Source organism: Branchiostoma belcheri, unplaced genomic scaffold (genome assembly GCF_001625305.1).
Source record: "Branchiostoma belcheri isolate BF01 breed outbred unplaced genomic scaffold, Haploidv18h27 scaffold56, whole genome shotgun sequence".
Lineage (NCBI taxonomy): Eukaryota > Metazoa > Chordata > Leptocardii > Amphioxiformes > Branchiostomatidae > Branchiostoma > Branchiostoma belcheri.
In genome coordinates, this window is record NW_017804198.1 from 2127222 (window position 1) to 2138364 (window position 11143).

General features: G+C 42.0%; 2 protein-coding genes across 2 annotated transcripts in view; one reads left to right on the plus strand and one right to left on the minus strand.

Annotated features, from left to right (window-relative positions):
• Positions 1–678, minus strand: part of LOC109481543 (nuclear protein localization protein 4 homolog) — a 23101-nt gene extending 22423 nt beyond the window's left edge. Inside the window, exon 1 of the mRNA XM_019784128.1 lies at positions 488–678. Coding sequence (XP_019639687.1) covers positions 488–529 — 42 coding nt within the window. The 5' untranslated portion in view covers positions 530–678. The remainder of the gene's footprint in view (positions 1–487) is intronic.
• A 424-nt stretch (positions 679–1102) lies between these two features.
• Positions 1103–11143, plus strand: part of LOC109481522 (gem-associated protein 5-like) — a 66440-nt gene continuing 56399 nt past the window's right edge. Inside the window, exons 1-7 of the mRNA XM_019784098.1 lie at positions 1103–1271; positions 2517–2757; positions 2879–3134; positions 4098–4288; positions 5463–5608; positions 6557–6788; positions 7531–7669. Of these exons, the coding sequence (XP_019639657.1) occupies positions 1103–1271; positions 2517–2757; positions 2879–3134; positions 4098–4288; positions 5463–5608; positions 6557–6788; positions 7531–7669 (1374 nt within the window). The remainder of the gene's footprint in view (positions 1272–2516; positions 2758–2878; positions 3135–4097; positions 4289–5462; positions 5609–6556; positions 6789–7530; positions 7670–11143) is intronic.

An 11143-nucleotide genomic window follows, 5' to 3' on the forward strand; every position in this document is an offset into this window, starting at 1 on the left:
ACACACACACACACACACAGATACATGTGCACACACACACACACACACACACACACAGGATCACACAAACACACTCAGGATCACACACACACACACAGGATCACACAGACACACAAACACACTTTAATAGGATCACACAGACAGACACACACACACACACAGACACAGATACATGCGCGCGCGCACACACACACACACACACACACAGGATCACACAAACACACTCAGGATCACACACACACACACACAGGATCACACAGACACACAAACACACTTTAATAGGATCACACAGACAGACACACACACACACACACACACACACACACACAGATACATGCGCGCGCACACAAACACAGACCAAAGAAAATACCTTCATTTTTACCCAAGACGTTACTGGTCCTATGCAGATGTGATCGAGCTCATATAAAAATTTGGCAAGCAAAAAAATTGAGGTTCATATTTCTCCTTGGAAAAAGTCACCACTTACGATCTTTGCAGGCGCCGAAGTTGCTTTCACTCCTCGTCGCATCCTGCTTTGTACACGGATGGTTCTGCTGGTATCTTGAAAACCACACTTATTTTGTTCTATTACGCTGACTCACTGTACGATCTCAAATGTTCGAATCCTGTTCCTGCTTGTCTGCCATTTTGGTTATGGATTGATTCATTAGATAGAATGGGGGTGTGGGCCTACTCTCAATATGAAACATTAGAAGCTTTTATCAAACCATAATACCATTTTTCCAATGTTATAAATAGTAAAATATAGTGATTTATTTCTAGGAAACAAAATTCTACGAAATGCCGTCAAACTGCTTACTTTTTAATCTAACACCCTGGTAATGAATGGTTACAACCGACTAGTAATCAGCTGGAAAATATACCAAGCATTACATTCGCGCACTATTATACGTTAGAGAGTTGTTATTTCGATCAGTTACATGTAACGTTATAAATATCACGTGTAAAAATAAAATACTATGTTTTTGACAATTTGCTTTGAAAAGAAGGTCAGAGTTCTCTTGAGGTGACATTTCAGTGGACATGTATAAACCTGTAATGAAAGGCTCACAATCGGATGCCTTTTATTTCTTGTGCAAAGATGGCGCGCTCCATGAACAGTGTGAGGGAGGGGGTTGTCATGCTGCCCCCCTCTCCAAATTGGTTTTTCGGCGGCGTGGCGGATGCCACCAAAGCTGGTGTGTTCGGTTTTTGCGCTAAGAATGCCGTGTATCTTCTAGATGTGACGAGGACAGTCCCGTCGGTTACAGGTAAGGGAGTCAGACCTCTGCACTGTTTAAAGTGCTGCTTCAAATTAATTATGTAAGTTACCAAAATTCAACATTTAACCTGTAATAGCAAATGATTATGAGTAACTGTTCACTGTTAGACATAAATTATATAAATGAGTATTAAATTATGTAATGACAACATAGTAAAGTTGTGGTGGGCTCTTTAAGGACGTGGCTTTCCCCAAACACAGGACATCCATAATTTTAACATCCTATCCCAGAACTGGCTGGAGTGTATTGGCGACAAGCTATGATGATGATCCCAGGGATGATCTAACATCTCTCATCAAAGCTAGAGGAAAGTTGTGTAAAGTGCCTTTCCCAAGGGGCTACCAATGCCCAGGTTCGATTCCAAATATTGCAGTTCAAACTTCTGTATCTGTTTAACCAGTGTAATTGCCTTTTGGTGTAACACATGTGTTACTAACACACCAGCTTCGCAGACACGTGGCGTGGCGGCAGCTGGCTACATTACACTGATCGACTTGTTACACCTAGCCCTTGGACATCTAACTCTAAACATTGTTTAAAGCTATCTAATGACAATGCCCCTACTGTACTTGGTGACAGTGAGTTCCATTCTGCGATAGTTCTAGGAAAGAATGAATTCTTGAACACCTCAATCCTTGGTTGATAACTCTGGTACTTCATAATGACTTTTACCAACACAGACGAATTTCCAAGACAGGTTCAATTTCTTTGTGTGGAAACCAATGAAGCAGAAAGGGATGAGTAGTAACACAGTCTGCTGGAATTGAACCCAGGCCCCCAGCCACAGTCTCCTGGGAATTTCCAGGCTGCTAGCTCATGAACCCAACACACCAACCACTAGGCTAGCTAAAAGGTCCAGAGCTATAATTAGAGAAGTAACATTTGCAAAGAAATGCTTAATGTTTACCTTCGGATATGGTCTGGCCTGTTAATTTTTACTCAAACACATTCGCATACATTTACTACAAGTATATGGTGACAGGAGCATCTAGCAGACCATGAAATTGCAACATTATGTAACCCAACACCAGTCACCATGGTGACAGATGTCAACAAATCATGTCATTGGCCAGGTTAGAGGTTAGTGTTTGGAACAGAAGAGGAGGAAGAAACTGAGTAATAACAATATGTTTTCCTTCGGTAAACATAACTATAAGACAGGTCAGTTGGTGTTGGTTGAACCACACTGTTACACTACCACTAATGGCTGTCTCTGTTATATATGTTGTGCAGGCTGTCTACTCTGTGCCTGTGCGCGGGTGACAGGATGTGTCTTCAGTCTGACTCCAGGCCAGGACAGACTGTGTGTGACCAGTGGGGACAACGGTGTGGTACAGGTGTGGGACACAGACTCTCTCACCTGCCTTCATACTCAGGAACAACACAGGGTACGTCCTACAGATTTACAACAGGTGTGGTACAGGTGTGGGACACAGACTCTCTCACCTGCCTTCATACTCAGGAACAACACAGGGTACGTCCTACAGATTTACAACAGGTGTGATACAGGTGTGGGATACAGACTCTCTCACCTGCCTTCATACTCAGGAACAACACAGGGTACGTCCTACAGATTTATAACAGGTGTGATACAGGTGTGGTACAGGTGTGGTACAGGTGTGGAATACAGACTCTCTCACCTGCCTTCATACTCAGGAACAACACAGGGTACGTCCTACAGATTTACAACAGGTGTGGTACAGGTGTGGGATACAGACTCTCTTACCTGCCTTCATACTCAGGAACAACACAGGGTACGTCCTACAGATTTACAACAGGTGTGGTACAGGTGTGGTACAGGTGTGGGACACAGACTCTCTCACCTGCCTTCATACTCAGGAACAACACAGGGTACGTCCTACAGATTTACAACAGGTGTGGTACAGGTGTGGTACAGGTGTGGGATACAGACTCTCTCACCTGCCTTTATACTCAGGAACAACACAGGGTACGTCCTACAGATTTGCAACAGGTGTGGTACAGGTGTAGTACAGGTGTGGAATACAGACTCTCTCACCTGCCTTCATACTCAGGAATAACACATGCTAGGTCCTTCAGATTTAAAATAGGTGTGATACAGGTGTAGTACAGGTGTGGCACAGGTGTGGTACAGGTGTGGTACAGGTGTGGGACACAGACTCTCTCACCTGCCTTTATACTCAGGAATAACACATGCTAGGTCCTTCAGATTTAAGATAGGTGTGATACAGGTGTGGTACAGGTGTAATACAGGTGTGGGATACCCACTGTAGCTATAGCTACCCACCCTGTATCCACATGGGTCAGTAAAACAACCCTTAGCTGGCCTGTAGAGAACAGTGAGTTTTAGATGATGGCAAATCAGCACCAAGGACAGACACCTTTATTGTTGAGCGTAGTATGTAGTATGTTTAGAGTTAAAACTTTTGGTCCAACACAAAAAAGTTCTCTCACCTAGAGCTTTCGACCAGTCACTCTGGTCTTCCTCAGTAGACTGACCCAGTGAAGCTTGTCACATGGCTTATGTGAAGTGTGACGTCAACACTGGGTCCCCCGTTGTGGTTGAATGATGGGCCCTGATGTATATGGCCTCCTTCACCCCTCTCAAGAAATAGTCTTGTTCAGTGTCCAAAATCGTTAGTGTCAAGTGAAACAAAGTGTCCGGGTGACTCTATGTGGGTGTGTTGAGCTCTTGGTGAGAGAACTTTTTTTTGTGTTGGACCAAAAGTTTTAACTCTAAACATGTAACTACCAACACAGATGAACTTTCATGATAGTATGTAATATGGGATGAGAATGTACTTTTAGACTGTGAATTTGATGTTTTGGTCCCAGAGCCCGGTTACAGCCCTGGTGTGGTACCCAGCTGAAGAGAACACTGTTGTATCAGCAGACCAGGACGGCTACATCGTGAAGTGGCAGTTCCAGACTGGAGAAGTCCAGACCTTTCAGCCTGATGCCAACAGTCACATCGTCAGTTTGGCATGTTCTCCTCATCAACCACACCTTCTGGCTGCAGGGTACAGGTTTTTATTAATTTCTTAATGAATATTTTTTGCATATTGATACATGAATCTGTATCGGTATAGCCGGTATAACCGCCCTTCGGTGTAACACACCAGCTTCACAGGCACGTGGCACAGTGGCAGCTAGCTTTATCACACCGAATGACTTGTTACACTCAATCTTTGTACATTTGATTGCAGGACTTGTTTAAAGCTTTCTATTGATGATGCCCCAACTGTGCTTGGTGGCAACGAGTTCCAGTCTACAATAGTTCTGGGGAATTTCGAGTTTTTGAACACCTCAATTCTTGGTTGATAACTCTGATATTTGAAGGCATGTACATTTGTAGGTAACAAGGCCTGAAGGCCACTTCAAAGTGTGATCTGAAGGACACTTCAAGGTTACAAAGGCTGCTTGGCAAATTTGAATTCCCTACCCAATCTTGGAGAGAATGGTCCACTCACACCAAGAAAGACCCCTACTCTTTTTGATAACTGTGTTCTGTTTTCGTTAAAAATTTGATTCTTATGTACTCTTTGTGTTGGAATTAAGTTTAGCATCATACAATGAAAGATTACCATAATCATATATACCAACACAGATGTTTGTTCTGTTTTGCTTGAATAAGACATAAGGCCATCTAGCTCTATCCTGTCTTATTTGAAGAAAGATTCTTTCAAGTTTATTCTGTTTCATTGAATAAGTTCAGAAGAGTTTGTCAAATAGTTCAGGTAAAGGTAAAGGTCCTGGCCTATACCTAAACCCCTATACCAGTAGTCCAGTACCTGTAAATATGATTTTACACTCAGGTATGCATACTACTAGAGATCTGTTAAGAGTTAAAACTTTTGGTCCAACACATGAAAGTTCTCTCACCTAGAGCTTTCGACCAGTCACTCTGGTCTTCCTTAGTAGACTGACCCAGTGAAGCTTGTCACGTGGCTTCTTTGAAGTGTGACGTCAACACTGGGTCAAAGGTATCTGGTAGATGTCGGCCACCGTTGCGGTTCAATGAAGGGTGATGGGCCCTGATGTATATGGCCTCCTTTACCCCTGAGGAAGACAAGAGTGACTGGTCAAAAGCTCTAGGTGAGAGAACTTACTTGTGTTGGACCAAAACTTTTAACTCTTAACATGTAACTACCAACACGGATTAACATGATAATACTAGAGATCTGTTGTTGACTGTTTCAGGTTAAAGTCAGGTCCAGTTGTCCTGCTGGAGTTACAGGGAGAGGGGAGGACAGTCTGCCGACTGCAGGGGCACAGCGAGGACGTGCAGTCTGTCGTCTGGATGGCAGCTGATGAGGATAATGATGACAATGGAACTTCCTCTGATGGTAAGGCCACACCAATTTAATTTGTTGTTTCTCAGATTCACCCTGTCCATTTTTTTCTGATTTGCAAAAAAAAAAATTTACTCAACTGCAAAATGCTCAATGAAAGACATATTTTGGCCCCAACAGTTGAAGAAAGTCCTTTTCTTCGTAGTTGTTACATTTTTTCAATGTAACAATGCAACTTTGTTTCATTATCGTAACATTTCTACCTTTCATGGGGTGCCTTGGCCTGTTTTTTTTTTTTTATTCTTATTTCGCCCTTCATATTTTTTCTGAAATAATCGGAGAAACAACAAATTAACTTGGTGTGGCCTAAAGATATCAACAACTGCAGTGTCAAACACAACTTCCATTGGCCACATTCTTGAAGAAGTACATGTACCAGAAAATGCTAAAGGCTTATACCAAAGTGACCAAAACAAGGTACAATTGCCCAATCAATACAACCGCAATGATGAAATTCCGCACTGTAGTCAAGTTGTCACCTATATGTACCTACAAACATGGATGTTTGCATGTCAGTTTTTGTTATGAACATTTCTTGTTGGCCTCAAGATACTTTTCAGTTTTCAAACACTGGGCACTGGTGACACCTCTACTCCCCAATCTTATCTGCAGGTGCTTCTCTAGTCCATATCTAACCTAACGTCAGAAAAAATATGAAGAAACAGGGTGAAATTAAAAAAAAAAACAGGCCAAGGCACCCCATGATAGCCAGAAATATTACAATATGGGCCATGAAGTGAACATACCAGGCTGGTTTATAATTAAAACTTAAGATTTTGAACTTTCATCGAAACAAAATTGCATTGTTAAAATTGTAAAAATTGCATTGAAAAACTTGAACAACTAGGAAGAAAAGGACTTTCTTCAACCGTTGGGGCCAAAATATGTCTTTCTTTAAGAATACTGTGCAGACTTTCAGTGAATTTTCTTCATACCTTGCAGAAAGCATTGCAGATAAAGGACATGGCCAGCTGCTTGCATCAGGCAGTAAGGATGGAACTATCCGTGTGTGGAGCACCAGGACTGGGGGCTGTGTGTGCACGCTGAAGCTACCAGCCAGGTCTCAGCAGGGCAGATGGCGGGGGGGAGGGGGGCAGGAGGCAGGCAGGAGGATGTGGGTAGCTCTGGCCTGGAGAAAGGAACAGCCTCAACAACTCATCTCCAGTTCACATGGGTTTGTTTGTTTGTTTGTTTTCTTGGGATCTCCATTAGTGTAAACATATTATAAATGAGAATCCTTCAAAGATGTTTAAGGCTGCAGAACACAGTATTAATGGGCGACCCCCGGGGTCAATGATGCGGGTATAGAAAGTAGTGCAGACAAACCTCTTGAATCCTGGCTAGAGGGACTTATTTCAGAGGTAGCCATGAATGAACTGTGCTGTGTGGTATAGAAAGGTATCGGCTTGTACGCCGTATGAGTTGGATTGTGAAGATTTCTCTGTTCGTGTATACAAATGCACTGCATTACGCAACCACGTTCCAGGGTGAGCCGGCTGCAGTTCCATTGACCCCGGTAGAGGGCCAAATCGAAGTGGTCGTCATTATGTTAAAAAATCATAACTTTTTTTTGTTTTCAGTTATTTTGTAGAATATACCGTATATTTCAACATATTAGTTGGCCGTGATTCTTTAGTGCACCCTACTATAATTTTTACCGCGTCGAAGTGAGTCACCTCGGGGTGCTTAAGTATAGGAATCCCCATAGGCCGAAAACTGTGTTCTGCCACGTTAAACAATTTTTAAAACAACCTAGCAGTTCCAAAGAATCTGCTAGGGCACAAAGCACATACAAATGTGGATAGGCATAAGTGTCACATTATTAGGCCCTCAATCATTAGGCTGTGTATGTACATGTACATGTAATATATGTAAATGCATGTGTAACTTGTTTTTTTTGTCTCAATGCTTCTCAGTGGTGACATGTTAGTGTGGGACCTGAGGACACAGAAGTGGCAGGTGCTGGAGCATAGTGAAGGTCAGGGTCACTCCCGGGTGGTGTTCAGTATCACAGCTATACAGAACCAAGTCATCACCACCTCCATGGACAGACAGGTATGTGTAAAGCGTCCGTCACAACCCGCTGTGTGTGCTTTTTGTCCGTACGTTTTATTGGGAGGCCACGTTTGCTACGTTTTTCTAAAAACGTGGGGAAGGAGTGGCGTTGACGCACGTCACGCGGTTGCACAAGGTGTAAGAGTGTGGTCTGCACGCTACGTCTGGCCGTGAGCGGTTGCGTGCATCGTTCGTTGCGCAAGTGGTAAGTGAGTTGTACTTGCTTACAATGTACGATCTCTGTGCGATTGCCACTTTACCGTAAGGAGGCCGTACTCACACGTGCGTCTTTCGTACGGGACGTGAATCAGCAGACCACATGCAGAAAAAGTTTTACATGCACTTAAAGTTCTATGGCGTGTCTGCGTGCTCCCAAATCCCCTAGGTTTGCCCACGTTTTTGCATGTAGACAGCACGCAGGAGCACGTACAGCGGGTTGTGACCGACGCTTAATATAAGATGTAACCCGGTAAAAGGCATTCAATGCAATTTCACAGCTGCAGCAAAACTGGATTTTCAAAGTCAATTTTCTGGTCATTTAACATAGTAAGTTGAATCAACCCTATCCTGTAGTACAATTTATAGTATACTTGATATCTGTGAGGCAAAAATGTGATCTTACTGATGCAGGGCTCGAAATACTGGGTGCACCCAAATTTCGAGGTGTGCTCCCTATTTTTTTCTGTGGGTGCACCGGTGCACCTAAATATTCTTGTAGGTATTGTAAATTGTACATATTAAATGTATAACAGTATATGATATTCTTGGCATCTAAGTGTCAGAAAAATAATAAAACCTTTGCCGTAGTACTTTTTTAAGTAAGATTTTGAAGTTAGCAGTTAGTAGTTTAAGATTCAAGCTCAGAAGAGGACTAGTAAGATCTGTAATTAAGTTTTGTTTTATATGGTGCACCCAAAAATTTTTCTGTGCATCTAATTTTTTAGGTCCCAAAAATGAATTTCGAGCCCTGTCATGGAGAATGGTTTATTTTAGTTTGTATTGTAGGCTGGTTTTATAAAATTCAATGTTAAATGGTGGCACAAGTATACATAAGTATACACAATCACTCACATGTGTTCAGATCCGGCAAATGGGTCTAGACCTTTTCAGCTGAGTGGTTAGAGTGTCTGACTGGGGCCTGGGAGGTTGTGAGTTCGAACCCCGGCCCGGGACCAGTGGGGTTTTTACTGCTTGCCTCTGTTTCTACAGTGGGTCCCACACCGGCCCTGGGAGTTCTGGCAAAGAGTGCCGCTCCAGGGATGTCGAATTCGGAAGATTCGAGGACGAATCTTGAAAAGAAAAGGGGGAGTAGCATAACAGTGGTGGGTTTATAGGCGCTACCAACTGACCCGGCCGATGGGTCTAGACCTTTTTGGCCGAGTGCTTAGAGTGTCTGACTGGGACCCGGGAGGTTGTGAGTTCGAACCCCGGCCCGGGACCAGAAGGGTTTTTAGAGGCTCCTCCTGTTTCTTACAAGTGTTCTAGGGAAGAGTTTGAAGTTCTTTCGGTCTGTAGAAACCAACACACAATGGAAGTTCCTCTTTCTTTTCTAACCGTGAATGACTTCCGGGTTGGTCACATGACAGCCACTCCCACCAGGTGAGATGAAAGCTGTAGTACCCAGATCGGCGCCAGGCAGCGCTTTTTGAACACAGGGTTCACAACAATATTAAACTCATGCACACAGAAATAAAGCTAGGATATCATGTGTATCATGTAGAATCTACCCAGATGTAAGGAGAAAGGCATGGCGTTATATCTGGCAAGGGATGGAGAGGAGAAGTATATAATCAATGTGGTGGTCTTTGATGAATAAAAGAGTGAATGAATGAAGCTTGGTCTAGGTGTCTGTGTTTATGCACCCAGCCACTATGGCTTATAAGACACACTAAATCATCATCATCATCTAAAAATAGAGAATAAATGAAATTATACATAAATCAAGAGGACATATGTAAAGATTGAGAAAACAACCAATACTCAACTAAAATATTTCTAGGATTATAATGAGGGAAAATGTGTGTAAAATACATGCCTGAAGGAAGGACTAATATGTCAGATGATATTTGGTACGGTTATAAAGTGTCCTCCTTGGCACTTACAACATTGACAGTATTATTGGTACTTGCCACCTTTTCTAATGACTATGTTGTAAGTATAGTAACTATAGTATAGTAAGACTTAGTATAGTAGTTGTAACTATATACTAAGATAACCCGGGCCCTGACGTTATACATGTTCAAGTACACAATGTACACCATACCATACAGAAATAAACAGCTAAAGTATTATATGTATAAACCTTTGTGACTTAAGTTATCCTATTAACAAGGTGGTGCATAGAAGGACAAATATTCACCTCCGATTCTGGAAACAAATGTGCTGTGAATTTACAACTCTTCAATTGGTTAGTTCCAGTTGCAATGCTGAACTGGAATATGAACATAAAACAACTCTATGTACATGTAGTCAGATTCAACTTTTTCTTCCATGCCTCTTTCCAAATTTTCACTAGAAATGACAGAAAACTGAGGAAATGGTGTAACCAGGATTTCAGCACCAAGGACAAACTCTTTGGCTACATTTGAGATAACTTTTCTAAAACTCAGTACCATCACACCAGACCCAAAATTGGACAAAATAACACAAAAATTATTTCATTTCACTTAAGTTACATGAAACAATCAGAAAGTAATATTTCATGATTGACACATACGGTACTTGCTGGCCAATCAGAAATCTGATGATAGACAAACTTGGTACATATAACGTTACTTGTACTATATTTACCAAGTATAAGTAACAGAACATCACAACTGTGACTTATTTGTAGATACCCCTTAAGTATTGAGTACATGCTGGTGTGTTACGCCAAAAGGCGGTTATTCCGGCTATACTGATACAGATACAGATACATTTTCACAATATCAAATATCACCTTCTCAAAAATATACAAATACATAATTTCTCTTTTCCACTAAAGTGATATAATTAATAAAATAGATGTGGGGTTGCAACAGCAGCATGCATGACTCGGAACCAAGAGGTCCCGGGTTCGAGTCCTGACACGCCACCGATCTTGTGCCCTTGGGAAAGGCACTTTACACAACTTTCCCCACTAGACTCAAGTGAAAATGGATCTTAAAGTCATTTGTGTATTTACAACATGTATTTACACCAGATGCATGTACATGTGGACATTACAGAATTTACCTAAGCATGGTTCTAGGTAAAGCACCGTTCTGGATAAAACATCTCTGTCAACAATTCAAATGCAGTATTGAAATAATCAATGTTTCATATTATATAATTACAGCGTTGTCCTGCTGAGAAAAATGCTTTAAAGTGGATACCAGCAGTTCAGTCTCAAATGGTCTGAAGATCACAGGATGTATCTTGAATTATTACAAACTGCAACCTTACTTGCCATATCAATCACTAGTGCAATCAGCAAAGGGGCCAGTCTATGATGCT